We start from the raw sequence: 26,656 nt of genomic DNA, 5'->3' as shown, positions 1-26,656 counted from the left end.
TCAGCAAGTGGTACAGAAAAAATTTGATGCGTTTCAAATGTATTTAAAGCAACAATTACTATTTTGCAGAAAGCGTGTGTCAGATCAGTGTCGATTCAGCAGCAGGAAAAACAAACTGGACAAAGGTAGCATTCATGATGATGCGAGGGCAAATTCTGGAAAGGGAGTGATGTTAGAGGTTGTCTTTCACTGTAACTGCGGAAGGCTTAAAGTTAAATTTGAGTAACCTCACGTAGGCTTGTGTACTACCAGTCACTTATTCTTAAGAAGCCCTGGTACAAATGAGGAACATTACCAGGAGCAAGTGTTTCAGGAAAAAAAAGTTTCAAGTTTTGGAAACGGATGAAGGAAATCACAAACTCACAGTCAGCACTGACTAATCGTGTTACCATAAATAAATAACAGTTTCGCTGTATGTTTCCTTTAGAGGCATCTGTCCACTCTTATACCTGGACACACACACAAATGGCTTGGGGAGCAAAACCTTCGTAATTACAAGACTCTAAATCTGAACTTCTCTAGAAAAGGTGACAAACTATGTACAGTATTATTCTTGATACTGATTATCACTTGTGAGGGCCCCTTCCCTTTTTTTTCTTTTTCTTTTATATCATAGATATTTTTGATTATATGAATGTATATGCAATTGTTTAGACTGACATAAAGCTTTCAACCCAGTTACTATTATTGGGGGCTTTATGGGTGTTTACTATGTGTAGTTCAGAGTATTAAAGGATGTGGGAGCAGGGAATCGTTTAGGTTTTACTTGATTATTATTATTAACAACTTTAAATGAATCCCAACTTCACACCCACACCCACACACACACACAGGTACACTGAGCACCAGAGCCATCCATCCTTCCCCTCTGTGGCCTTTGTCTGTTGTCACCGTCTCCTCATTCTATGCCAACTGTTAGACTCTGCCAAGCAGTAAATGTTTATTGCTGATCCCTTTTAATTGCATTCTTCCTAAACTTCATAGAGGTTGGAAGGAGTTTACGAAGGCAAGGTGTCAAAAAGTCGGCGAGCAAATGTTTAGCCTCTTTAAACTTCTCCAGGTATGGTATATTCTATAAGTATTATTCTTGATTATCTAACAGTTACTGTTTTTTCATACTTTAATTGTATTACTCTTAAAACTCGGAGGTCAGAAGGAGTTTAACAAAACACATCCGGTCTGCAGAAATTAAAAGCAATTAATGATTGGGGTCATAAATTGGTCCACCGATTAAATTTTGTCATAATTTTGTCTCTCTGACGTGCTACGGAAAACTAGCAGCAGCATGACCTCGCGACCCCACAGGGATGGGACAGAGAACTGTTGATGAAGGTGGATCACGTCCGCTGAATGAGACTGAGAAGCTGTTGGATATATTTTATTGAAGCATTTGGTCCTGACCCGGTTCTGTCCTGGGTCAGGACCGGGTCGGGAGCAGGTAATCTGAGTAGAGCTATACGGCGGGTATGACTGCGGATAAATCGGAGCCAGAGCTGCTTCTCTCTTCGTATTAGTAGGAAACATGGCGGCTCCTCTGTCTCTGATTGGTCCAGCTGCACTGGGGCGGGGCCAACACCAGGTGGAACCTTCACAGGCAGCTCTCCTCCTCTTCCTCAGCAGGAGCTTCCGGTGGTGATGTCACTTCCTGTGACTCCAAGATGGCAGCCGGATCTGACAGCAGAGGGCTGAAGGAGAAAAACACAGTCATCGTCAAGGAAACGCCACTGAGAAGACATGTGACATGCTCTGCAGCTTCCTGCAGGAGTTTCACAATAAAAGCATGCTCTGTTTCCAGCTTGGTTCACCTGCAGCCTTCCCTCTGGACCCAGAACCAGAGCCAGCTCTGGCAGGTTCTGCTGAAGTTATAAAATGTCTCTCCAGAACTAAGATGGCAGCAGAGGTGCCTCTGACATCACTTCCTGCTAGCCGGGCCAGAATGCCTAACTCTTCATAGGTACCTGACTGCGTCCAGCGCAGTGCTGCTGCTGGTTTCCATGGTGACGACAGGCATGATGTAAGCATCGTGGGAGGGGCCTGAGTCGTCCGGTTCCGCCTCCAGCAGGCAAGTCTTCACATCAGAGGAAGGGCTTCCTGTGAAGTGAAAGCCGAGCTCAGCTTCCTGGGAGTTTCTGTCCAACTGGACGTCCGTCTCTGTCTCCGTCTTGGTCGTCCGGGACAGGCTGCGTCTGGACTGCAGGACGGCCGGGCCGTCTCCTCTCAGGAAGTCTTCGGTCAGCTGGGCGTACCGCTGAGGACCCCAACACACAGAGGAGTGACGACCCCACACACGACTCAGACTGCTCGTCTCGTCCACGTCAGCTCACCTGTCGGTAGCCAGCTGGCAACATGTTGCCCACGGCATCCACCAATGATGAGAAAGATGGTCTGGAGAGAGGATCTTCATCCCAGCACTGCTTCATCACAGCGTACCTGGAACCAGAAGACGTGTTGAGTGGGGTCGATGCGTGTTGAGGCGTGTTGATACGTACATGTCAGACGTAGCGTGTTCCGGTCGGTCCATTCTGTGTCCTCTCTTCAGAGCAGAACTAAACTGTCGAGTTGTCAAGAGGTCAGGATACGGGGCGCTCCCTGCCACACAACACACCGCCTCGTGTTAACTGGTTACACTGGTTATACTGGGGTCTGTATGCTGGTCAGACTGAGTTACCCAGAGAGAAGATCTCCCACAGCAGGACTCCGTAGGACCACACGTCGCTCTCAGAGCTGTAGATGTTCTGGAAGATGCTCTCTGGAGACATCCACCTCAGTGGCAGGAAGCTCTGAAACCAAACAGGCACAGGACACCTGAGCTACCTGGTTGATAATGTCATCAATCAGGGTCCAATGTCTTGTGTGGGACTGACGTTTCTCCTGATGATGTAATCCTCGTCCTTCTGAAGGTCTCTGGCCAAACCAAAATCACAGATCTTCAGCAGCTTCCCCTCACAGACCAGGACGTTCCTGGCTGCCAGGTCTCTGTGGACACACTGAGGGACACACAACAAGTGGACAGCATGTCAGGCGGTAAAACGGTTCTAGAGACATCTGGACCCAGATGTCCCAGGTGGGACTATGGAGGGTCTTTGCTGCTTCTCCAAACCTTTTCATCCAAGTTCTTGAAGAGAACATTTTCAGATGAAGTAAACTTTGACCTCTGAATCACCCAGACTGAGAAAGACTCTTTCTGGCAAGACCAACAGCCACAATCTGCTCATGTTTGATGGTAAGAAACTTCTCTGTGGTTCTGACCAAAGAGCTGAACGACTCAGAAGGAAGAAGAAAACAGAAAGAATCATCTGACCAGCAGTACTTCCTCTGAAAGCAGCTCATCAGTAACCAGGAGTTACTGAGTTAAAGACTCCAGTGGCACCAGAACCAAACTGTTGGTCCAAATGTGAAGACTTTGCTGAAATGCGTCTGGAGAAGGTCAGGAGGTCCATCAGAATCAGACTATCCTGGGATAATTCCCTGGGCTATGTGGTGGTTGGTCAAACTGTAGCAAACATCCAGTAATGTTAAAGACTCCAGCCGATCTTCTCTGGTTTTTAGTCAAAGTTGAACAGATTCTTTTAAACCTTGTTTTCAATCTGGAGACGCTTCGTCCAGTTGGTACGACATTAAAAAGGCAAATTCAGCCGAGTCAAACTGAGCAGCTGGGTTGATCAAGCAGGATGGAGGAGAGTCTGACTGCAGAAAGCAACATGGCGGCGGTCGTACCTTCCTGGAGGACAGGAAGTCCATGGCCTGAGCGACCTGGAAGGAGAAACTGAGCAGGTCTTCCAGGGTGAGGAAGGGAGAGTCGCTAAGGAGGAGCAATGGCGCCTTCTGGTGGTCTGAAAGAGAACAGCAGTGGTGATCATCAGTTCATCATTTGCCTGTTTGGGTTTACCTGATCACAAGACGTCACCTGTGTGGGCGTGGCCTGTCCCCTGCTCGGTGTCTTTCAGCTCCTTCAGAGGGACATAACGTCCCCGCCCGTCTTGGTTCATGTCCATGTAGCCGCCGTCGCTGTTACTGTGGGCGAGAGACACTGAGCAATCACTGGGAGAGAGAGGTCAGGGGTCAGAGGGTTGGCTCACCTCCTGCTGGGCATGTCCGCCTGTCCAAATGTGTCCTTGTTCCTCTGCAAGTAGCTCAGCAGGTTGCCATGACGACAGAACTCAGTGATCAGGTAAACTGGACCTGGAAGACGGAACCGGACTTTATTTTAAACTCTGAGCACACCTGGACAGAACATCTGGCTGAGGAGTGGTCCTGATGGTGAACCAGGTTCTGGGTTTCAGGTGAACCAGGTTCTGGGTTTCAGGCCCCGCCCACTCCAGGTTATTTCCAGTATAATCTCTGGTTTCTTTCCTCTCAGGCTGATGAGACGATCACAGAGTTCAGTTGTGCTGTTTTTCCTGATGTGTCATTTCGTTTCCATGACACATCAATTTAGTTTCTCTAATTTATCCAGAGAAACTCCCATCTTATAAACTGTGGCGTATTTATACTCACCAAGCAACCCAAAACAGAAACGTCTAGTTTAAATACTTTATAAACTGTGGAGTATTTATTACTTTAGACACTCAACCAAGAATAGAAATCAAACCTATTAGTTAGAACAACAAGATCCAGATGATTTCACTCAACCCAGAGCAGGAATTATAACAAACTTAGAATCCAGAGAAGCGACTCATGATCTTAGATCCACATTCAGGGCCATCAACTTGGAGAACCAACAGTTTTATCAGATCAAGAATCCAGAGAAACCCCAACTAGTTTATAAATTCTTATTGAACATGAGGAATCAATATGTGGCTTTATACTTTTGCCTTTTTGTAAACTTTTTCTACTTTTGTTTTTCTTTTTCTTTCATTTTATTTTGTTTATATTTTCTCTAATTCACGTAAAGCACTTGGAATTGCCTTGTTGCCAAAAATGTGCTATATAAATAAAATTAAACCAATAAATAAAATCCTAACCAATAACAAGGCTGCGTTGGAATGGAAATTTTTGCCTATAATACAGTTTCACTCTGGGATTTGAGCCCATTTTTTCTGTAACGTCTTTATTCTGGATGACATCTGGATTACATCTGGATTAGCTGTTAACAGTTTAATCCGGATCAGGGCAGAATGTGAAACCGGAAGTGGATCTCCTGAGGTGTGCAATGTGTACCTGGGCTGGTGCAGGCTCCCAGCAGGTTGACAACGTTCAGATGAGGACCCAGGTAACCCAGAACCTTTAACTCGAACATGAGAGACTGGGCGGCGTCCCTCCTGGCTGCAAAACCACAACCACAGGTTGAGACGCAGCTTTGACTCAAGACACCCAGAGGAGGAGGACCTTACATTTCATGATCTTCACTGCAGCTTTTGTTGATGCGTCAGAGCCAGTCAAACCAGAAACTGTTGCCTCTACAACTCGTCCAAATGGGCCAGAACCCAGGACCTGACCTGCAGACAGACAGACACTAGTCTGAGCTGACGGGGCGTTTGTGGGTGAACTGAATGCAGAGTTTCTGCCAGGCAGAGCCTGCAGCTGCTGGTGCTATGTACCGAGTGCCACCTGGTCTCTGGGGATCTCCCAGGCGGAACTATAGGGCAGGTCTTCAGGGTCCACGTAGGAGCACGGCTGTCCGTCAGAACCTTCAGACTCCATCAGCTTCCAGCGAGCTTCATACTGAGGCTTCTGCAGACACGAAGAGACCAGACTCCAGACTCTTTGGGCCGTAGCAGAGGTTTGGCAAATACTCAACATGATGATCTTACTGACGTTTCTCCAGAGAGCAATGAGGATGATGAAGAAGATCACACCTATGATGACCAGGACCAGCACCGCCACCAAGACGACCACCTGGGACAGAAGGGCTGACAGAAGAAGGACATAGTTTTACATGGAGTCTCAACGGGAACAACAGTGTCTTCTCTAAGGCTTCTCAAACCTCAACCTAACATCTCTGATCTGTCCTAGAACACCTACAAGTCACCTGAACCTCCTGCTCAGGTCACTTTCATGTCTGACCAGCTGCTTTTCAGCTCAGTTTCAGGATCGACCTTCTGAGGTTTGGCAGCTGATAGCTGTTCAACACCAGAGAGGATTCAGCTTGGATCATCCTGCAGCCTGGCTCAGGTCGGAGGATTCACCCTGAACCTCAGAGGTACTCCGATACTCCAGCAGTACTTACAGGTGCGAAGGACTCGCAGGTCTCGCGCTCGTCCTCCTGCTGCGTTCGTAGCTTCGCAGCGAACGGCCGACACAGAGTTCAGAGTTTTCAGGGTTAGCACACTTTTTACCTGAACAGGTGACAGACAAGGGTGGTTAGCCAATGGTCAGTTAGCTCCTCCCACATTGTGATGATGATGGTTACCAGGGTACCGCCGCCTTCTATCACTGTGGTGACGTCCTGTTCCAAGGCCCCTAACTGGCTCCTCCAACCGTCACTCATGTTACTGCACCTGCAGTAGAAAGGTCAAAAGGTTATCGTGGAAACATGGTCGTCCTTTCACCTGTGTGTATGAGTGTCTACCTGATCAAACGTGGACAGGTGTACCAGGTAACGGATGGAGTCGGGACTCCCTCACTGACACACAGGATGTCTTTCTTATCAACTTCTGACAGAGACAAAATCCTTGGTGGAGCTGGACAAAGACACAGGCAGGTGAATTCACAGAGGGGCAAATACCCCACAGGTGACCAGTCAGTACATCTCTTTCACCTGTGACCTGCAGGTAGAACATGACGTCCTCCCTGCTGTCCTCATTGGATGCAGTTGCAGTGTAAGTTCCTGTCTGATCCAACTGCACCCGATGGAGTGTCAGGGTACTCACATACCTGCAATCAACCAATCGTCCCACCAACCAGTCAACCAACCAACCAACCGGACAGCATGTTTTAGAGTCTAAGAGAGGACCAACACCGTCTGATGAAGGAAAGACTCAGCTGAGAACAGCAGACAGTTCAGCTGGATTCTACCTGGGAAGGAGAACTTTGTCACCACAGAGCCGTTCCCACCACAGGTTGATGTGAGGATCCTGAACTTTAAACTCTGTTTAAGGTCTGTTCCTGACCTCAACCTGCCGGAGGGTTCCAGTTCCTCTCCGCACAGCAACAGGTCAGGTTCAGGATCCGGATGAGCTGAAGGTGCGGCCCTCTACCTCTCACTGCACTGAACTGATTGACGAGTCTTTCCACATACCTGCTGCTGCTCAGGTGAGTGGTGTTGATGGAGCTGGTTTCTGTGGCGACAGTCTGGTTCGGCCTGGACCAGGTGAAGGTGGGCGTGGGGTGGGCGTCACACTCTACCTTCAGCTCCACGGTGTGGTGGACGAGAGCTGAGATGTTGGTCTCACCTGAGGCCCACAGGTAGGCATAGCCTCGGTCTACAGAGAGGGAGGAGTTACCTGTACCTTTTCATGTGTGTGTGTGTGTGTGTGTGTGTGTGTGTGTGTGTGTGTGTGTGTGCGTGCGTGCGTGCGTGCGCGCGTGCGTGTGTGTGTGTGTGCTACTGACCCAGAACAGTTATTGTGACGTTTTTCCTCACGGTCCTTCTGAACTGCGAGTCTTGAGCTTTGCACACGTACACACCTGCAGAAAACAGTCGCCAAGGTAACGAGCTGTCAACTAAAGCAGCCTCATCAGTTGCCATAGCAACCTGTAGACGTCAAGAGTCTTACTACAGTGGCATGAAGGATGTGATAAACCAGCTGAAACACATACCCGAGTCCGACTGTGTTGTCTTGGAGACGTTAATGAACGAGCGAATTTCATTGGACAGGAAGTCAGTCAGAGGTTCTACTTCCTGCAGAGAAATCATTCAGATGACGGTTACTTAACATGACCGTTTAGATAAGATACTTTAACTCTGAAAGCTCCCACGTACTTTAGAGTACTGAGATGCACCAACCCCCCATGCCAGGGTGAGGGGTCCGACCCCCCCCATGCCAGGGTGAGGGGTCCGACCCCCCCATGCCAGGGTGAGGGGTCCGACCCCCCCCATGCCAGGGTGAGGGGTCCGACCCCCCCCATGCCAGGGTGAGGGGTCCGACCCCCCCCATGCCAGGGTGAGGGGTCCGACCCCCCCCATGCCAGGGTGAGGGGTCCGACCCCCCATACCAGGGTGAGGGGTCCGACCCCCCATACTGCTAGAACCTCTGTCATGACTGAGATGCTGTGGCTCAGATTCCCTGAACCCTCGGCTCTGTTCCACCTGCCAGGTAACCACGTTGCCTACAGCATGACTCGGTGAATCAATTCCTACCGCTACAGTCCAGATTCAGAAAGCAGATAGAAAGTAGGACAGTCTTCAAGAGTGATCCTGTTGACTCAGTGCCATTGCCATGGCTACCTGTCTGCGGGGGAAGGTCCAGGTGAAGAAGGCCATGTCCACATCTCTGACGGAACAGTTCATGGTCAGGTCCTCCCCCTGCTTCAGGACCTGGCTGGACACTGACAGCTCCATCTCCATCTGCTTCGGTTCTGAGGACAGACCGGAGACAGAGACAGCTGGTCACTACAGGTGGGTCCAGAATGCTCCGGGTCAGTAAAAGTGTCCTTACCAAGGACGGTGAAGACATAGAAGACCTGGGACTCCCTCTCCTGGTCTCCGTCAGTTGCCACGCAGACATGTCCTGCATCGTTGAGGCGTCCCATGAAGCCCACAGCCGGCTCGTATCTGGTCCCGCCCACTGCGGTTCTGCCAGGCCGTTCGAACAGAGAGACGTTGAGCTTTGGGTCGGACACCACGCAGGGAATGGTACCTTCCTCTGAGTGTTTGTACACCTGGGAGGAACTCTGTGGGATGAACCACTGCTCTGGACCTGAGGAAGGAAATCAACAAATGGACTGAACGTTTGGTCCTAATGATGGACATGTTTCACCAGGTAGCCTGGGGCTCCACCAGCTGCAGCCCCTGCACTACTGCTGAGGCTCAGTCCATGCTGGACTACGAGTCCATCTGAGGAACCCGAGGACCATCAGGACAGGAGAGTCCAGATGAAACAGTCGGTTGAAGGACGAGAGGATTTTGTTCCTCTCTCAACATCGGTTCACAGATGAGCTGCTGCGTCCACTAAGACTTCTCCAGAACATCAGAGAGCTGCAGCAATGTGCTTCATCAGGACTCAATAGATCCCCCTCTGACACGGCGGACCATGGATCTGCTGAAGTTCCACTGGACTCAGAAGACCTCCAGTACTCTGGACTCACCAGTACTTTAAGCCACTGGTTCCACTTTTTCATTACAGCATCATGAGGCAACGGGAAACAGAAGCCTGCAGGCCCAATCAGAGTGGTTCTGATTGGATCAGGGTGGTTCTGGACACTCTGAAACCCCACCAGGTTTCCTGCTCACGCACCCATTGAAGACTGTTACCTTGTCCAGGTACGAAGATGTCCACCGCGCGGCTCTGATCGGCGGACGGCTCCTCGCAGGTGTACCTGCCGGAGCTCCTCCAGGTGGCGCCATTCAACTGCAGGATGCGGCTGGAGCCGTCGACCTGCACCAGAACCTCTGGTCCTCCGTCAGCGTCCTGAGGCAAGTGCCACTTCACCTCACTCCACCCTGAACACACCTGTGGACAGAAAGACAGGGGGCGCTGCAGAGACACTCAGGATGCATCTGCCAAGAGACGGGCTGGTGAAGCTCACCACGGAGAAGTTGGACTGTGATTGGAGGAGAACTTCTGGAGAGGAAGGTAGCAGCTCCAGTGCCACGCCCCCTTCTGGATGACTCAGGAACACACCTGGACAGATGGACAGAACCACAGCAATGTGACGGAGAAGCCAAACATCCGGTCCACCGTTCCTCTCAGAACCAACCAACCGACCGTGGAAACCTGGTCCAGTTCCTCAGGACAGGTAGAAGGCCTCACCTGGAGGAAGCTTCTTAAACTCACCCAGCAGGAGTTGCAGGAGGCTCAGACTTCCTGTTGTGGCTCTGATGGACGCCGTCATGGCTGCTGGCCCTGATGGACATTTCACAATAAAAGTCTGTTAGAAGCTGAGGCCTAGAGAGGAAACTTTCAGACGCCTGCGACTTCAGCCTGAAGACCTGAAACTGATCAGATTCCATCAATCAGCTGATCAGCCAAGCATGAACCTCTAATCCAGATTAATCTGACCATCCCAACTGATCCGAGTGTTTATATCAGACACAGCCTGTTAACAAGCCTCTTAACAAGTCTATCAGGTTCTGATTCAGTTTTATGAATTGAACTTGTCTGCTCCTCTGACTTGTCTGCCGGACCGTCACCGGGTCCAGAACCGTTCCGTCCCTGTGTTTCTGTTCAGACCGTTTGCTGGACAGAACCACAGGGAAAGGCCTGGTTCTGACCCAGATTCTAGTTCTGGCGGGTTTTCCTGGTGGCAGCGTCTGTTAAAGCAGTTGAGCTCCTTCAGACAGACGGGAACAAATCCCTCACTGTGCCGGAGGGCAGCCGACCAATCAAAGCTCGTCCTGCTGGGGGCTCAGCCAATCACAGCTGGTCCTGGCTGAGGAAAGAATGTGGCTCGACCACAGAAGAAGAAAATAAACAAGAAGGTATTTCCTGTGGCTGCAGCGAGGAGAGAGCAGCTGCTGTGTCCTCGTCCTCAGGTAACGTCTGTACAGGTAACCTGCAGTCACACAGCAGTTGTGATGTCACTCTCACCTGGCTGTCAGCACCCCATGTGACCTGTTGTCTGGCACCTGATTGGTTTAGACTGATGACCTCTGACCTGCAGACAGAGAAAGAAAGAGTGAGCAGAACAAGAACCAGCAGTTGTCACACCTCAGGACACGGGAAGATGAGCTGAGGTCATGATGATGTGATGATGAGGTCATGTGACTGTCTGGAGTCAGCAGCTTCAATCTTCATCTCTGAGCTCACCGGGCTCAGCTGCAGAACCTCCAGAACCTCCTGTCCTAGGTCCAATTCTGGTCCAGATCCAAGTCCAGTTACAGGTCCAGATGCAGATCTGGGTCCAGCTCCGGTCCCGGTCCGGTCCATGTATTTAGAGCTGTCCGTCCATCTTAAAACCCTTCAGCCGGTCCTGATGTCATTCTGCTAGAATAGTTTTACTGGTTCTGGCAAGGTTCTTTAGGAACCTGGAAGTTTCTGTGAGGTTCTGGATGACTGGATCAGAACCGCCGGCTGCTAATCTGGGACCAGATCCTCTGTGGATCAACTTTCTGACCTGAAACAATTTTCGGAGCAGCTGTGGAGGAGATCGGATCAGAACCAGCAGAACTCCACTCAGAGACTTTTCCTGCCAGACTAACTGGGTTTAGAACCCAGAACCTCCAACAAGACCACCAGAACCTCAGAAACACAAAATCAGCAAAGGTTACGGAAAGAAAAGTTAGAAACCTTCAGATGAAGCTTCACTCCTCGGTTCTATCGGATCTTCCTCACTGCTCCTCTTCAGTCGGACTCTGATCCAGCTGGGCCAGCGAGAAAGAGAGAGGAGGTCTGTTTTCAATTCGCTCGCCCGCCCCGTCTCTCCTCTGACAGGAAGTGGGTCGGGTCTAAACACCAGTTTATTTTTTTACCCATAAGAGGGCCTTGTACAGGATTCATTTTAATAAACGTTTATCTGTAACCCAGACATTTTCCCGACACCATGGGGTCAGCACAGTAGAACCGGGCTTTGGGCCCCACAATGCTGTCGGTCTTCACAGGAATAAAATATACATGAAATTGTCCTAGAATAGCTCAACTAGAACACACACATGCACTCACACACACAGCAGTATGGGAGCTTCAGACTGACTTATGTTCATGTCAGTGACTAAAAACTCTAAATCCGGGCTTAACTGAACCAGAACCACATAAGAGGTTCTAGGCCTGATTTTGTTCCTGGTCTTAAGTTCTGATCCTGGTCCTTGTTTTGGTCCTGGTTCTGGTTTTGTTCATGGTCCTGGTTCCGCTCAGTAAGCAGCAGCTGAATGCAGGAGTGAAGCAGACTGTGCTGGCATTAAGGAACCAGCAGGGGGCAGCAGAGGGTTTAAACGCCTCAGAAGAGTTTGGTGGAAATGTTTCAGAAGTAACTGATCAGAAAATCTAATTTAGAATTTAAATGAATTCTGGCATTTTAAAGACTGAAATATAAAATACTAATAAAGTTAAAACTTTTTCAAATAACTCTTTTCAATATTCAAATTTTTATAAAATGAATGGTTATAGCAGGTAGTGTGCATATTAGAGCCGCCAGTCGCTGCATCCAGCCCAGAGGACTCCAAAGCTTCACACTCACTGATCACAGGTTCTGAACCAGGTTCAGATGAACCCAGTTAGATCTGCCAGAACTAGGTTCTCTATCTGATGCCTCTGTGATCAGAACCAGTTTTTTGGCCCAATAGCAGGAACACAGACCTGGTTCTGGTGCTAAACAGATGGTCTGCTTATAGGCCAGATTCAGAACCACAATGATCCAAACCTGGGCCTGTATGTGGTGACGCTTTACTGAGACCCAGGTAAATAAGGGGTGTGGCATAACAGGGCGTGGTCTGATGGGGGCGTGGCCTGACAGGGGTCTGGTCTAACAGAAAGTCAACAGATTAAATCTAGTTCTAGTTCTCAGAACCACAGGTCCTCTCTGGTTCGGATGTCTCACTCTGACGCCAACTGAAGCTCCCAGAACTGGACCATTACAGCAGACCGTTTCAGACCAGCTGGATTGGGTCTCAGTGGGACTTGGATCTGCTGTTTTACAAGTCACTCTTCATCACCGTCATCATCAGCTCTCAGGGAGTTCTGCATCTCAGATCAGCGGGTCAGATCCGCCAACAACCTGGGAGTTCTGAAACTCCTGGACCGACACCAGAAACTGGAGTTCTGATTCTGATGCAGATTTGACACGGTAAACGTATACACACGCTCACACACGCACACACACACACACACACACACACACACACACACACACACACACACACACACACACACACACACACAGCAACATGACTCGGCACAGCTAGAGGAAGCCCCTCCCACATTCCTGCAGCAAGTAGAACAGGTGAGGCCGCTCTGTAAAACCGTCTTAGAGGAACTGGCAGGCCAGACCTAGATCAGCTGTTCTGATAGTTCTAGTTTTGAAGGTTCTGATGGTTCTGAGCGAGCAGGTTCTGATCTCCCAGTCCGAGCAGGTTCGGATCTCCCAGTCCGGATCAGAACCTGGGCTCTGTGGATCTCTGGAACATCTTTTGTCTGGTTTTGGTTCTGGAAATATCTCTGGACTCCTTCAGAAGTCCAGCATGTTAGACCGGACTGGACCAGAACCCTGAGAGTTCTGCAGAGTGTGTCCTCACAGAGACAGAAAACCAGCCGCAGCAGTTTATTAGAGCAGATAAGAATAGAGCAGACACACCTGGTCTGCAGGTGAGCCACAGGTAGCAGTGCAGGATCCGGGACAGACAGGTGAACAAGTGAACAGGTGAACTGCAAGTGTCTGGGAGCCTCTGAGGAGACGACAGCAAGGTAAGATCTCCTGTTTCTCAGGAAGAGTTTACCTGTTCAGGTGAACCACAGATCCAGAACCCAAACTGAGGGTTAGCAGAACATGGAAACGGGGGGTTCTGGGTTCTGTTAGCAGGTGGTTCTGTTGGCAGGCGGTTCTGACCCAGAATCAGTTCCTTCCAGGAGTTAAATTGAAATCTGATGATTATTTTTTTCATTTAGGGAAACTGATTTAATTTTACCATAAATGTTTAGTCGGGTCGGTACCACCGTGTGTCAGACAGGAGTCCAGGTTTTGGTGACATCACAACAGACCGCCACATGACCCAGTGGAGGAGCATCAGGATCAGGTCAGGTTCTGGTCTGATAACAGCTTCATGATGGTCCAGAATGTTCCTCCATGTTGTTAGGAAACGTCTCCATGGAGACAGGATGGATTTGAGCACTCAGGGTCCAACTTGGTTCTCCTCATGTCTTCGCTTTATTGGTTCAGGAAAATGTCTAGCTCTTCCAGATTTGTCTTCCTCCTGAGGAAGGGCCTGGGAACGACCTTTGACCTCTCCCTGACAGGTGTGTTTTCCTCCAGAAGGTCAGCGGTCAGCTCTGATGGGTTTCTGTGCTCTTGCTCTGCAGATGGCTCTGCCCCCTTCTCCTCCGGTTCCAAAACCCCGGCTCCACTACTCCAGCAGCTTCCCTTCCCTCCTGCACAGGTGAGTTCACCTGGTACCGACTCATCCACCGGACTGACTCAGGTTGACTCGGGGTGACTCAGACTTTGTGTTTCAGAAACCAGGCTCATGAAAACCTGCAGCTGAGCTCCCCAAAAGGACGACACCAGAGCACAGGTAAACACTCTGGTTCTGGTTCTGGTCCAGATCCTGCCTCACAGAAGGTTCAACAGGTTCACTACTCTAAGCAGCAGGCATCTAATGACCTTTGACCTGCTGGTGTTCGTGATTCAGCCATCTTGGAAGATCCAGAGCCTTTCTGCTCTACTGAGGCCTGTCCGGCGTCCCTCAGGGCTCAGTAGGAACTGGATGAACAGATGCAGTCTTTATTCACTTTGCTCCATTCACACTTTGCTTTACTCCTCCATATGATGTCCAACATGAAACTGTCCAACCTGCAGCATGTAATACTGGTCGCATGACCCCACCTGGTCGCATGACCCCACCTGGTCGCATGACCCCACCTGGCCGGAATCTGCAGATTTTCTGTTGATTTCAGGGTCTTTTTTTTAAATGTGGATGTCTGACCAGTCAGACATGTGTGAGCAGACATGTCTGCTCACATCAGAGATCCATGTCTGGACGGCAGTCGCTGTGACCTCAGCAGGTTGGCTCCAGCTGTGACATCATCATGACCTCATCAGAGCGTCATAGTGAGTCAGCTTGCCTTCAGGATGTAAACAAGAGTTTCCAGGTGCGATCTGATTGGCCCGTCTGCCTGCAAGTCATCAGATGAACCTGACCGGTCCGGTTCTGGGAGGTTATGTTCAGCAGCAGGAATCTTTCATCTGCAGCGTTTCCTGTCCTCTGCTGTGATGCCATCATCTGCCAGAACCGGACGCACTTAGACCCACCTGATTGGTTCTGAAGGACCACCGTTCCTCCTGAACCAGGAGCAAAACTGTTTGATCTGCAGGTTTATCAGGAATGATCTGGGTTCCGAAACAGAACTGGAACCAGAACCCCTGGCAGATCAGAATCTGGGCACATGAAAACTGTTTAGTTTTGGTTGTGATCAAGTAGGAGATTCTCTGAGCTGATAAACAGCCATAGTTTCTCTTTCTTGAAGATGAAAAGCTGTGGCCCTCGCTTCTCCTTTCAGTTTGTTATTCAGAGGAGAGACTGTTCACATAACCCGGGCCGCCGAGGCCCGTCACAAGACCCATGCTGATTGATTGTTCACCAGCAGCTGCTGGCATAGACCAGCAGAACCGGTCTGACCGGCCAGCTCCAGTAATTCTTCTGTGAACCAGTCTGTCCTCTGACATTGTTCTGTTGAGCTCAGCCTGGAGCTGATAAACAGTCTGGACCAGAACCTCTAAAGGACCAGAACAGCAGAGGTTCATGAGGTTACTGGAACAAGAAAGTTCTGGTTCAAAACTGTACAGGGCCTCCATGAGCTGGGTCTCCTCCATCCTTCAGACCCAGAAAGTTCAGCTGTCATCTTCCAGAACCTCTGGCCTAGTTCGTCATCATAAAGTTGTTGTTTTCTGGAAGCTCCATCAGGAATCATCCTGACAAATGTTGCTAGATTGTTCTGCTGGTTCTGGGACCGGTTCTGGTCCTGAATCATTAAACCAGTTTCTTTCTGGTTCAGAATCACTTTGATTCGTTCAAACTGAGACCCATCTCATCAGAACCAGATCAATTACAAGCAAAACCAGAAGGTTTGGTCTGCGCTGTGTGGTTCTGAATTATCGGACCTCAGATCGAGCCCAGATGGGGACCAGAACCTCCTGGTCCTGAAACGCTTAGACTCTGCTGAGTCTCTGTCCTCACTGGTAGGTCCTGCATTTCCAGAGCGATCCACCAGGGGCCATAAATGTCAATATCAACTTATCAAATGACGTAACTGATGACATCACTGTCTCCTCCCCCAGGTGAAGATGCTCTCCCTCTCTCCTCACCTCGTGAGTCAACACGGGACAACTTCCCGACTCTAGATGGAATCACGGACCTCATCGCCACCAACATCCCATCTCTGGCTGGAGTCGCTGCCAGTTTCAGCGGCTCCGCCCCTTCTGCCCCGCCCCCCATAGACAGCGTAACTGACAGCATCTCCACAACCATCCCTGGGTTAGCTGAGGCTGCTAATGTTGTGGCTGCTAACGCTGAGGCTAAGCTAAGCCCTGCCCCCTCCACACCTGCTGCCACCGACTCAGGCTCTCAGAGCCTAGAGGCCATCATCAGCTCACTGAGTCACATGACCAACGTGGATGAGTTTATTAGCAGCATTCCTAACCCTTCAGCCCCGCCCCTTTCACTTGAGCCATACGTACCACAGAACATGAACGGAGGGAGTCACACAGGTAAGCCAACCAATCAGATTGAGGATCTGAACCAATTAACCATAGACAGACCTTAGATGGACCGCAGATGGTCAATAGATGTTCCAACCATGTTCTAGATTGGATTCATCACTCTCGAACATAGACTGATGAATCCAGAGTTTTGTGTATCCATGGGGCTCAGAGTTGAGCCACTGATTCTTCATGGTCCTGGTAGCTGATTACAGCAAAAGGTTGAACTGGGTGGAACCCACCAGGAGGAGCTGGAGGTTGTTTCAAGGAGGGGTGATGACCTGCTTCCTGCTTCTGTAACCAGAGAAAGGTCTCTCCATTCTCCTGTTTTTAAATGACATGGGCTGGAGTTCTGGAGATGGAGGACTCAGACGGTCTTCTTCTGACCCAGTGATAGGACCCCTGACCCTAAATCCAGATCCTCTAGTTCTTAGACTAGTTCCAGGACAGACAGACATCTTGCCATGGTAACACCTGCCTGTCCATGTTGTTCTGACCATGTCCAGATGTCGGGGCTCTGTCGCAGCTGGTCAAGGCATCTTTGGACCCAACCGCAGGAGTCAAGTTACCATCAGTGGAGGTCTCTGGAGGTACTGCTGAGGAAGGTACTGGTACCATCAACCTGTCTCTGTTCTGGAATTTCAGGACTGGATCCAGGTTCTTCTAAATCTGAATTCACTTATAGTATGTGGTCCCCTGATCAAAGCTCTTATAAACCCTGGTTTCCTTTCTCCGGGTTCTACTGGTTCCTGTCTTACTGACCCAAGAAGTTCTGATCCGTTTCTGATCACCTGACCTTCCTTCCTTCTCTGATTGTTCAATGGTTCTGGTTCCAGCTCAGTCTCCATCTCCTCATATGGAAGAAAATCCATATGTCACAGTGTTGGGTACTTGGACCAATCAGGAAGAAGCCGAGTCAGAGTCGTCCAATGAGGAGGAGGATAAAGGCAGTAGCCCCGCTGCCTCTGGTTCTGATGCATCAGTGGATAAGGACCCTGGTTCTGACCCAGTTACCACCAGGTGAGTCTGTGATGATGATGATGATTTCTCCTTCTTCTAACACTGACGCTATTCTTTCGTTGGTTACTCTCTAGAGTTTCACCGAACCAATCAGATCTCTTGAAACCGACTCGACCGGCTCCGCCCCCTCCCAGCAGGAAGTCCAAACCAGTGAAGCAGAAGATTCCCAGGTATGTCCAGGTCCGATGTTCTCTGAGGGAACTCCTTCCGGGTTCTTCTGCTGTTCAACATTTAACTAGAGCTGATGATTGGTTGGAACGCCTACAGACACTCCCATTGGCTGATGCCAGAAACACAGTTATGTTGTCATAGAAACCAGACTACAATAACATCTGAGCTCATTTTTAATAATGGTAACGTATGGATGCTGAACTCCGACCTGGTCACACTAGAATCATGTGTCCTGTTAACCAGGTAGCTCCAGTGAGCAGTGGATCTAACTCTGTGATTAAAGGATCACACAGTTAAACCTGACAGATGCCCTAGTCCACTGACGGCTCTTTGCTCCGCAGGGCAGCCACTATCAAGGTCTCTAGGAAGAAGGGCAGGGGCAGCGGAGACTCTGCTCCTCAGAGCGCCGTGGTCCGGGCCAGCTGGCTGGACGTCTGGAAGGGCTTCAGGTACCAAGACCAGAACCTCAGGGCTCTGCAAGGGGCTTGGGGGAATGGGTAGATGGATGGATACCAGGTGATGATATCTTCTCTGTCCATCAGACACAGCGTTCTGTGGGTGACGTTGGATGGCCAGCTGATGTCCCTGCGTAAGAAACGAACAGTAAGTGTTCTCCTGTGTGTTTTTACCTGCATGTGTTCTCCATTGTGTGTCGGCCAGCTGACTGACCGGGTTCTTGTTTTGTGGATCAGGACCGGTTCAGTGAGATACTGTTCCATGTCTCCAGTATCACCAACGTGAAGCCTCAGGACAAAAACCGCTTCTCCGTCTACTTCAGGAAGAAACGCTACGACTTCATGGCTCACAGTAACGGTAGGACAGTGAACCCTGGACAGAGTCCTGTTGTCTTCCTGGGACACCTGGGACTTAGTTCCTCAGAGACTCATGTCAGGTTCATGTTAATATGGTTAACATGAAGGTGCTCTTCACACACCTCCGGAGAGACAAACACAGACATGGATTCCAAGAAGGACATTGTTAAAAACCTTGTCCAGATGTTCTGGCCTTGATGTGAAGCTTGGTGGAGCTACAGAGAACTTCTCCCTGTAGAGACCCTGCAGTTTGTAGTGGACTGAGGAGATCAGGGAGACACCAGGACAGGGATGTCAGATCAAATCATTTCCAGTTCAGAGCCCTGATCCATCACCCAGGACCAGACACATTTCTGGCAGTAGATCAGAAGATGGAGCATGAATCCTCTGGGTTTGTTCCTCTGGTGGAACCTCAGAATCTCACCCTTATTTTCTTCTCCTTTCTTTCCCCCAGAGGTTCAGGATGGGTGGGTCACGTCTCTGTTGGCGACTCGTGGCCTGCAAAGCCCCGCCTCCTCTGAGCAACACGGACAGGTCGCCTTGAAAGACTTCCGGAGCCGCGCCTACGCTGCCGTCTGGGGTCACGACCTTTGGATTTACACCAACAAAGACAACTTCCAGTTGGGCATCGCCTCCTTCTCCGTGCCCCTGAACGTAGCCACGGTGAAAAAGACAGGAAAGAACTCGTTTGCCCTCCTCACCCCATACAAGACCTTCAAGTACTCACCTGTCCGTCAAGTCTTCCTGTCCGCTACGCTTGGCGCCACTGCTAACCTTGTTTCTGTGCTATAGCCTGTCCATTGACTCGCCAAAGGACCTGTCACTGTGGCTGGAGAGACTGACCTCCACCATCCAGAGTGCTGTGTCCTGCAGCCAGGTGGCGCTACGTCTGTGGGAAAACCCCTACAACAAAGTGTGTGGTGACTGCGGAGCTGCCAATCCTGAATGGGCGTCAGTTAACCTGCTGCTGGTCATCTGCCATAACTGTGCAGGTAGGAAGCGAACAACTTGTGGGCAGAGCCACTGAGGATATGGCTACCAAAGTTACTGCTAGAGACCAGACACCTCTGAATGTCCATCAATGTCTGTGTGCTCTCAGTTCAGCACCGAGTTCTGGGCAGCAACCTGTCGAAGGTCCGCAGCCTGATGATGGACAACAAGACCTGGACTGAACCACTGATACAGGTGAAGCCTGAAGGATCAACATGTTGGGAAACGTAGATCATTGTTCAGATTCACACAAAACTAAGCTTTAAACACGTGGGGGTTGGTACCGTCACAAAGTAAGCATGTTTTATGCTTAACTTGATGCTGATTGGCTGGTTGGGTATGTGTTACTTCTCATCTGAGGTCAGAGTTTCACTGTGGAGGCGAGCCAGAACAGATTCAGACGTACACATCACTAACTGCTGCTTGCTGACATAGACATATACGCTCAGATCAGTCCCAGGTTGGAGCACCAACGTAACAGCATAATTACCAGCAGCTTTCCGGTTTACTGGAAATGCAGCTTTGAGCAAACATGCAGGAAGAGTGAAGGCGTTAAACATCCTAAACACGCCGGGTGTAACGCCCAAGGCTGAAAACTAAAACGTACATTTATTTTGTGTGGTTCTGAACTGTGAGTAGGACTGATAGGTCAGATGGGCTAGCATTAGCCTCAGATAAGCTAATAGCTAGTATGCCTGGGCTATAGCTGTATGTGTTACCATGTTGTTTTGATAGTCCAAACATAAACATCCAGAATTATACAGGCTGAAGTTAGCCTCTTAACCGCTAAGGGCAGATTCCACCATATTTTCCACCATGTTGAGCTTCGCTCTAGATTAAAAAGTTCAGACTCTTCAGTCATGGAGCAAATAGTTTGAATTCTGTTGAACTTTGAATTGTGAACGTTTGGTGAAGGCCATGTTGGATCCATGACCTGAGCATTTGAGTCTGCTGAATCTCCCACACAGGAAGTTCTTCCTGACCTTGAACCCTCCATCCTTTCAGCTCTTTGTCACCTACGGCAACCGACTGGCCAATCAGGTGTGGGCTCCCGCCGTGCCGGCGGCAGACCAGCTGCATCCGGAGGCGACAGAGCAGGAGAGGGCGGTGTTTATCCAGAACAAATACAGCAAGGGGCGCTACAGGCGAGTCCACGCTCTGACCTCCAGCCACTCCATGATGAACCAGGTGAGAGGAGAGGCGGGCGGGTCAAAGGAAAACACAGGAAGAGGACCATGCTGATACTGATGATGGTCTTTCAGAGGCTGTGCCAGGTGGCTGTCAGTGACAACGTGGAGGAAACGATGTCTCTGATCTGCTCTGGAGCCAAGGTCTCTCTCTCTCTCTCTTAGCTTAGCTCCGCACCCTCTACACCCCGTCTCACCTGAGCCATCCTACCTGTGTGCAGGTGTCCTCGTCTGACCCTCAGAGCCCCTCTCCCATCTTGCTGGCTGAGAAAGCCAACCAGGCTCTGCAGATTGAGTTGCTGCGCCTCAACGAGTACACAGGTAAATCTCACCCGACTTCACCTGAGGTTGCAGGTGAAGCTTCTAACATACCTGTGTTCTCCTGCAGAAATCCGACCTCACCAGTCTCAACCAGCCAACAGGAAGCAGGACTCCGCCCCCACAGGTGAGGCTCTACCTTTGACTCTTGGAGTAAAGACACCATGACTGCCAAGGTTAGATTCCCTCGGACAGAAACACAAAGAACCTGAAGACTGCTGAACCAGAACCAGAACCTGGCTGTTCTGAGAGTTTGGTTCTGGTGTCGTCGAACCTCATCAGGTTCTCTGGTGTCACCCCAGGCGAGGAACCAGCCAGGTTCTGATTGGGTTCTTCCATCACAGCAATACCCAATGCCGCCTGCAGAGGGGAGTTGTGGTCCATAGGAGGCTGAAGAACAGCTGCTATTGGAACCAGCTCCAGAACCTGGAGACCCAGCTCTGATGATGATGATGGTTCTGTTGTCCATGCCAGTGGTTCTGACTGGACCTCCATGCTGGCTCCTTCCCACCCAGAACACTCGGAGCCTGTAGTCAGCCCAGTCCAGGAGGCGCTCTGTCCCTTTAAATGATGTGTGCTGTATTACCTGGGCAGGTGAGGAAGAAGACGAGGAGGAAGAACTCCACGGGAAACTGGAGGAAGATCGCTTCTTCTTCTCGTTGGAAAATGATTCTGCAGCCTGTGATGTCCTGGACCTGAGAGAAGTTCTGTCTGTTTTCCTCAAAGACGGGTAAATCCAGATCAGGAACCGGATCAGAATCCAGATCAGAGTCCTAAAAATCAACCACCCACTAAGAAATCATCAGTAAAAATAATGCTAAAAGATTAATTAATTTTACCTGAAACAGAAATTAATAAATGATAAACAAGTGATTCCAGAAAAATGAATTATTCCAGAAAAATGAATTATTACAGAAATTAATAAATGCTAAACAAGTGATTCCAGAAAAATGAATTATTCCAGAAAAATGAATTATTACAGAAATTAATAAATGATAAACAAGTGATTCCAGAAAAATGAATTATACAAGATGGCCGCCATGGCGGCCATCTTGAAAAAAACTTAAGTTTCATTGACGGCCATTGCCGCCTTCTTGAATGTTTTTAGTGGTTTCCTCTGGAAATACGCAGAAATAATCTACTGCATCTTTATGATTGAGGTTTGTGTTCACACTTCAGCTGGTATAATTCATTTTTCTGGAATCACTTGTTTATCATTTATTAATTTCTGTTTCAGGTAAAATTAATTAATCTTTTAGCATTATTTTTACTGATGATTTCTGTATTAGCAGAAGAATGTATTAGCAGAAGAATGTATTAGCACTAAAATCAGCAGTAGCACAGCTAACCAAAGTTAGCTTCACCAACCACTAATTCACAAAAGAATCTTAGCTCTGCTAACCATAAAGCACCAAAAACATAGAAAACTAGCAAAAGATAACACTAAGCTGCTAAACAAAATAATTATCAGAAGCTGACTATAAGTAGCTAAACACTTAGCACAAGCTAACGGTAACCATAAAGACGCCTGTCTCAGTCTGTGTTTCATCCTCATGTTTTAGTGGTTGATGCCTGGAGGGAGGCTGGCTAACAGCTAGCTCCTCAGTTTCTGATTCACTTAAGAAGATTATGGACCGGATGAGCAGAGTGGAAAACAAATGATGAGGCAGTTGTTTGCCTCAATTGGTCTAAAAGGCTTCCAAATGACTGCCATCTTGAAAAGAAAAATGGCTGTCCAAATATGAAAAGACCTGAGGAGTTAGATGCTGCAGCCTCAGGACCCTCTTGATACGTTCGGTTTTCCGATTCTGATCCCATGACCTTGTGGCTGTTTCAGGTCGGAGCTCCAGTTTGAGATGGTGACACTGAACAATAACTTGATCTGTGCTGCCGACGACAGCGACTCGCTGCAGGATCACCTGATGCACATCCTGAAGGTAGAAACCTGCCGCCGTCGCCACCGCAGCCACGGCCGAGGCAGACACACTGACCTCTGCCCTGCCTTCAGGTCATTCTACCAGGAGGGGTGTCCTACGCCGAAGTGGGCGGGGCCTCAGCCGTCAGCAAGGTGCACATGGTGGATGTGGGCGGGGCTTCCACTCAGTCTGACGCCTGGCTGGTGCTGTGGGATGAAGGAGTCAGCCTCCACCCTGTGGAGAGAGCCGGGCAGCGCAGCCTGAGCTTCCCACTGAGCACGCTCAGTCCCACAGGTAGAGCTCACGCCAAGAGATTCACCCCCTAAAAGTATTTATACCCCTAAATATTCACACCTTTAGGAAATGAATGTTTATAGTCATTTTTTAATTTGACGGTAACTTCCTGTTCTTTCTAGAGATGACACACCTGTCCCCCCATCAGGTTGAGTTGATGTTAATTTTCCGTTTCTTCATATGTTTAGTCAGTTTGGATCTCTTTCCTCTTTCAGACTCAGTTTTGTATGAAGACACCATAACCTTGGTAACAGCAGAAAGGTGAGTCTCTCTCACACCTTCAGTCCAGTCCAAAAGTATTCATACGGAGAGCAGCTCCTCCCCAGTTGTGATTGGCTGAGCCTGGACAGGTGTTCTCCCATCAGGACCGTGTCGTTACGCTTTGAGGAGCAGCTCAGCAGTGAGACCTGGTTCCAGCACCTGAAGAGAGCTCTGGCCAATCAGCAGCCAGCTTCTGAGGGGCCACCTGCAGCCAATCAGAACCCAGCTGGGTCGAGTCAGATGTCGATGACTGACGGTGCCGTGAAAGGTTCTGTGTTCCCGGCTGTCCTGCGCTGCATCTCACACATCACCACCTACGGTGAGTCTGGGCCAAGAGTCCACTTCCTGTTGTCAGGAGTCTTCTTCCTGTTGCCACAAGCTGCCAATAGAAAGTGGACCAGAATGCTGCCGGGATAGATCATGGTTCTGGATAATCCAATAGAACATTCTGGTCCAGCTGTAGAACCTGAAGGAGAACCAATGGGGTCTATGTCCAATGGGGTCTATGTCCAGGTCAGTGACCCACGTCTGATTCTGATGGACCAGAACCAGTTTGGTACCAAAACCTTCTGACTGACCTGGTTGCCTCCAGCAGAACCAGAACTGCTGTTGATCTAAACTGGGCTAAACTGTGTTAGGGTGTTTAAATGGAAACCTGAGTGGGCGGAGTGTACTTGTGTGCAGGGCTGAAGGTGGAGGGTCTGTACCGGCGCTGTGGCCGGGCGCTGAAGGTCAAAGAGCTGGTGAAGGCCCTGACCACGTCGCCAAACTCCGCCCCCCTGGAGGCTGATGAGCAGGGCGTTCTGGACGTTGGCTCCGCCCTCAAGCAGATCATCCGGGACCAGCTGAGCCTGGTGCCGCAGGCGGAGCTGCAGCAGTGGCAGAAGGCTGCAGGTACGCCCACCCCCACCCTACAGGTGAAGCGTTTGCACCTGCAGCTAGCAGTCTAACCAGTTACTATCTCCCAGTGATTCCAGAGGAGCGCAGCAGGTTCAAAGAGTACCGACAGTTGCTGCGCCAACTACCCCCTGACAACAGAGCCACCCTGAACGTGATGTTTGGACTGAACACCCTGACAGCCGACCCTGACATGATTACCTGCCTGACGTCCACCTGCTCACTAGCTCCTCCCACTCTGTCCAGGGTCCAGGTGTTCTCTCTGGACAACAAGATGTCGGCCCACAACCTGGCCGTGGTTCTGGCGCCCTCCATGTTCCTCGTCATAAACCAGGACATGATTGCACTCACCAGGGAGTTCATCATCCACCACACGTTGCTGTTCCTGGTGAGCGCTGCTGCCACACTGCCTGAGACTCACCTGAGAATACACACCTGAAATACATCACAGAACACGCCTGAGACTTGTCTGATACTCTTCTGTTAGCTACTGGTAATGTAAGCCATCTGTAAGCTAACTGTTAGCCATCAGGTAGCTTCCTGTGCCTTCACAGAACCAGAACTGACTGTGGTCAGAACATAGTTAGCGACTTTGAGCAGGACTAGCTCTGGGCTAGCTCTGGGATTAGCTCTGAGATTAGTTCTGGGACTAGCTCTGGGATTAGCTCTGGGGCTGGCTCTGGACTACAATTGGCTCTGGGCTTAGCTCGATAGCTCCAGCCTGAGCCAGAGCCCAGCTAGGTGCTAAAGCAGGAAAGGTCAAAGAATCGCAACATAAAACGTAAGAAGAAAAGTAATCTTTTCAAATTACTGCAGATTTTCACCTCTGCCTCTAATTTTGCTTTGATTGTTGATGTCCCTTCACTGGCTAAATTTCTTTACAATTATACTGAAAATTCAGATAACAGATACAAAGTTAGCCTTTAATCAATCCATCCATCCATCTTCTTCTGCTTGGGTGTGTGGGTGGGTGAGTCATGGGGGTAGCAGCTTCAGAAGGGAGGTACAGACTTCCCTCTCCCCAGCCACTTGTTCCAGCTCCTCCGGGGGAATCCCAAAGCGTTCCCAGCCCTGCCGAGGAACATAGTCCCTCCAGCATGTCCTGGGGGGACTATGTTAATAGTAACCCCCAGGGCCTCCTCTGCCCTTAATCCAGTGTTTCTCAAACGTTATCAGGTTGAGAACCAGTTAACCCATTTAGCAAGCTGTCGTGGACCACCGAACCTGACATTGCGCCGGCGATAACAACACAACCCCAATATATGATGCAACCTGAAATGAAAAAAAGTCTCTTAACTCACCTGCTGTTTTTCTTGGTTCATCTTAACGAGAAGCGTGGTCCGTTTGGTAAAAGTGACTGGCCAGGACAAAGCCATGAACACGTCTACTTGGGTATTTTGAGTTATTTACAGATTCTTAAAGTGTCTAAGCTTTACAATGACGTCAAACAAATAGAAATAAAAAAAGTTGCTCATTACTACCAAGTGTTATGTGCATGAATAACATTTAGAGCTATTTATGGTTCAGAAGCACAATTAAAGAAAAACAAGTATTGAATTGCTTTAACAGATATTAAATAATTTTTAAAAAATCATTTTCTGCACCGTTACATATAAAATTCAGTAACCCGTTTATACCAATTGTATTTATTTAATTCAATGTAATAATTTTTAACTAAATAAAAATGACAGTAGCTGTTGACCTGAAAGCAGAGCATCATTCATCACCAAGTGATTCCTACCGTTCAAAGAAACATATTATAATTTCCACCAGTATCTGCAGCTTTTCTTTTGAGTGACTCGGTTTAAAACCAGTTTTCCATTATTATTTTTAACACAGTCCTTTGGTAAGCTAACTGTACCGTCGCACGTCGTTTACGTGTAGCCCCTTGCGGACCACTAGGGGGCGCCCGCGGGCTCCCAACGGTCCGGGGACCACAGTATAAGAAAGTGAGGACTCACGATAACCTGACATAAGTCTGACCACTAGATGGCAGCAACGCGAATCCTTTGTGTCGAGGAGTGGCCCAGGCGTGTTGAGCAGACCTGAACTCTGATTGGCTGTTGCTGGTGGACGTGAGGCTGAAGGTGATGCTTATGGTTCTGATCCAATCTGTGTGCAGACTCCAGACCGGAAGGATGAAGGCAAAGCAGGAGAGGATGATGAAGAGGAGCAGATCACCAAGCTGTGATGAAGTTTCTCTGATTTTAATGCCTGTATATTTCCTGATCATCAGAATCTTTTTTTTTTTAAATCATGACCCGTTTCTGTCCTCTGGGTGTTGGTTCTGATCCAATCTCATGTAATCCCACTGAATCAAACAATTAAAGCTTTGTGTCTACTG

The 26,656-nt window shown here is 49.3% G+C and overlaps 2 protein-coding genes across 4 annotated transcripts; one reads left to right on the top strand and one right to left on the bottom strand.

The window, feature by feature from the left end:
- Positions 1 to 1,363: 1,363 nt before the first annotated feature.
- On the bottom strand, positions 1,364 to 13,348 carry LOC129370750 (platelet-derived growth factor receptor beta-like). Of its 2 annotated transcripts, XM_055046926.1 has the most exons (28): positions 13,330 to 13,348; positions 11,331 to 11,404; positions 10,632 to 10,698; positions 9,879 to 9,947; positions 9,631 to 9,725; positions 9,356 to 9,554; positions 8,541 to 8,801; positions 8,330 to 8,460; positions 7,702 to 7,783; positions 7,495 to 7,569; positions 7,181 to 7,364; positions 6,701 to 6,816; positions 6,512 to 6,623; positions 6,353 to 6,440; positions 6,170 to 6,278; positions 5,758 to 5,852; positions 5,541 to 5,673; positions 5,334 to 5,438; positions 5,161 to 5,265; positions 4,080 to 4,182; positions 3,908 to 4,014; positions 3,718 to 3,833; positions 2,865 to 2,987; positions 2,669 to 2,780; positions 2,490 to 2,589; positions 2,325 to 2,430; positions 1,959 to 2,248; positions 1,364 to 1,685 (listed from the first exon to the last, which is right to left on the bottom strand). In XM_055046926.1, exons 4-28 carry the CDS (start codon positions 9,934 to 9,936, stop codon positions 1,589 to 1,591), a joined length of 3,102 nt encoding a protein of 1,033 aa, XP_054902901.1. In that variant the 5' UTR covers positions 9,937 to 9,947; positions 10,632 to 10,698; positions 11,331 to 11,404; positions 13,330 to 13,348; the 3' UTR covers positions 1,364 to 1,588. The 2 variants fall into 2 exon arrangements, with proteins under 2 accessions (XP_054902901.1, XP_054902902.1); XM_055046927.1 differs by lacking the exons at positions 11,331 to 11,404; positions 13,330 to 13,348 and adding an exon at positions 10,851 to 11,305.
- On the top strand, positions 12,518 to 26,656 carry LOC129370747 (arf-GAP with Rho-GAP domain, ANK repeat and PH domain-containing protein 1). Of its 2 annotated transcripts, none has more exons than XM_055046923.1 (25): positions 12,518 to 12,822; positions 14,052 to 14,128; positions 14,205 to 14,263; positions 16,027 to 16,455; positions 16,953 to 17,051; positions 17,283 to 17,466; positions 17,541 to 17,636; positions 17,979 to 18,086; positions 18,180 to 18,240; positions 18,330 to 18,450; positions 18,904 to 19,168; positions 19,242 to 19,441; positions 19,549 to 19,634; positions 20,445 to 20,627; positions 20,702 to 20,770; positions 20,848 to 20,947; positions 21,015 to 21,071; positions 21,539 to 21,674; positions 22,782 to 22,881; positions 22,953 to 23,154; positions 23,370 to 23,415; positions 23,520 to 23,734; positions 24,100 to 24,309; positions 24,384 to 24,700; positions 26,435 to 26,656. In XM_055046923.1, the coding sequence occupies exons 2-25, from the start codon at positions 14,052 to 14,054 to the stop codon at positions 26,501 to 26,503; spliced, it is 3,489 nt and encodes a 1,162-aa protein (XP_054902898.1). In that variant the 5' UTR covers positions 12,518 to 12,822; the 3' UTR covers positions 26,504 to 26,656. The 2 variants fall into 2 exon arrangements, with proteins under 2 accessions (XP_054902898.1, XP_054902899.1); XM_055046924.1 differs by lacking the exon at positions 12,518 to 12,822 and adding an exon at positions 12,894 to 13,439.

Source organism: Poeciliopsis prolifica, unplaced genomic scaffold (genome assembly GCF_027474105.1).
Source record: "Poeciliopsis prolifica strain line A6 unplaced genomic scaffold, Auburn_PproV2 SCAFFOLD024, whole genome shotgun sequence".
NCBI lineage: Eukaryota > Metazoa > Chordata > Actinopteri > Cyprinodontiformes > Poeciliidae > Poeciliopsis > Poeciliopsis prolifica.
The sequence above is the reverse complement of the archived record's forward strand: the minus strand, read 5'-3'. Positions and strand labels throughout refer to the sequence as shown.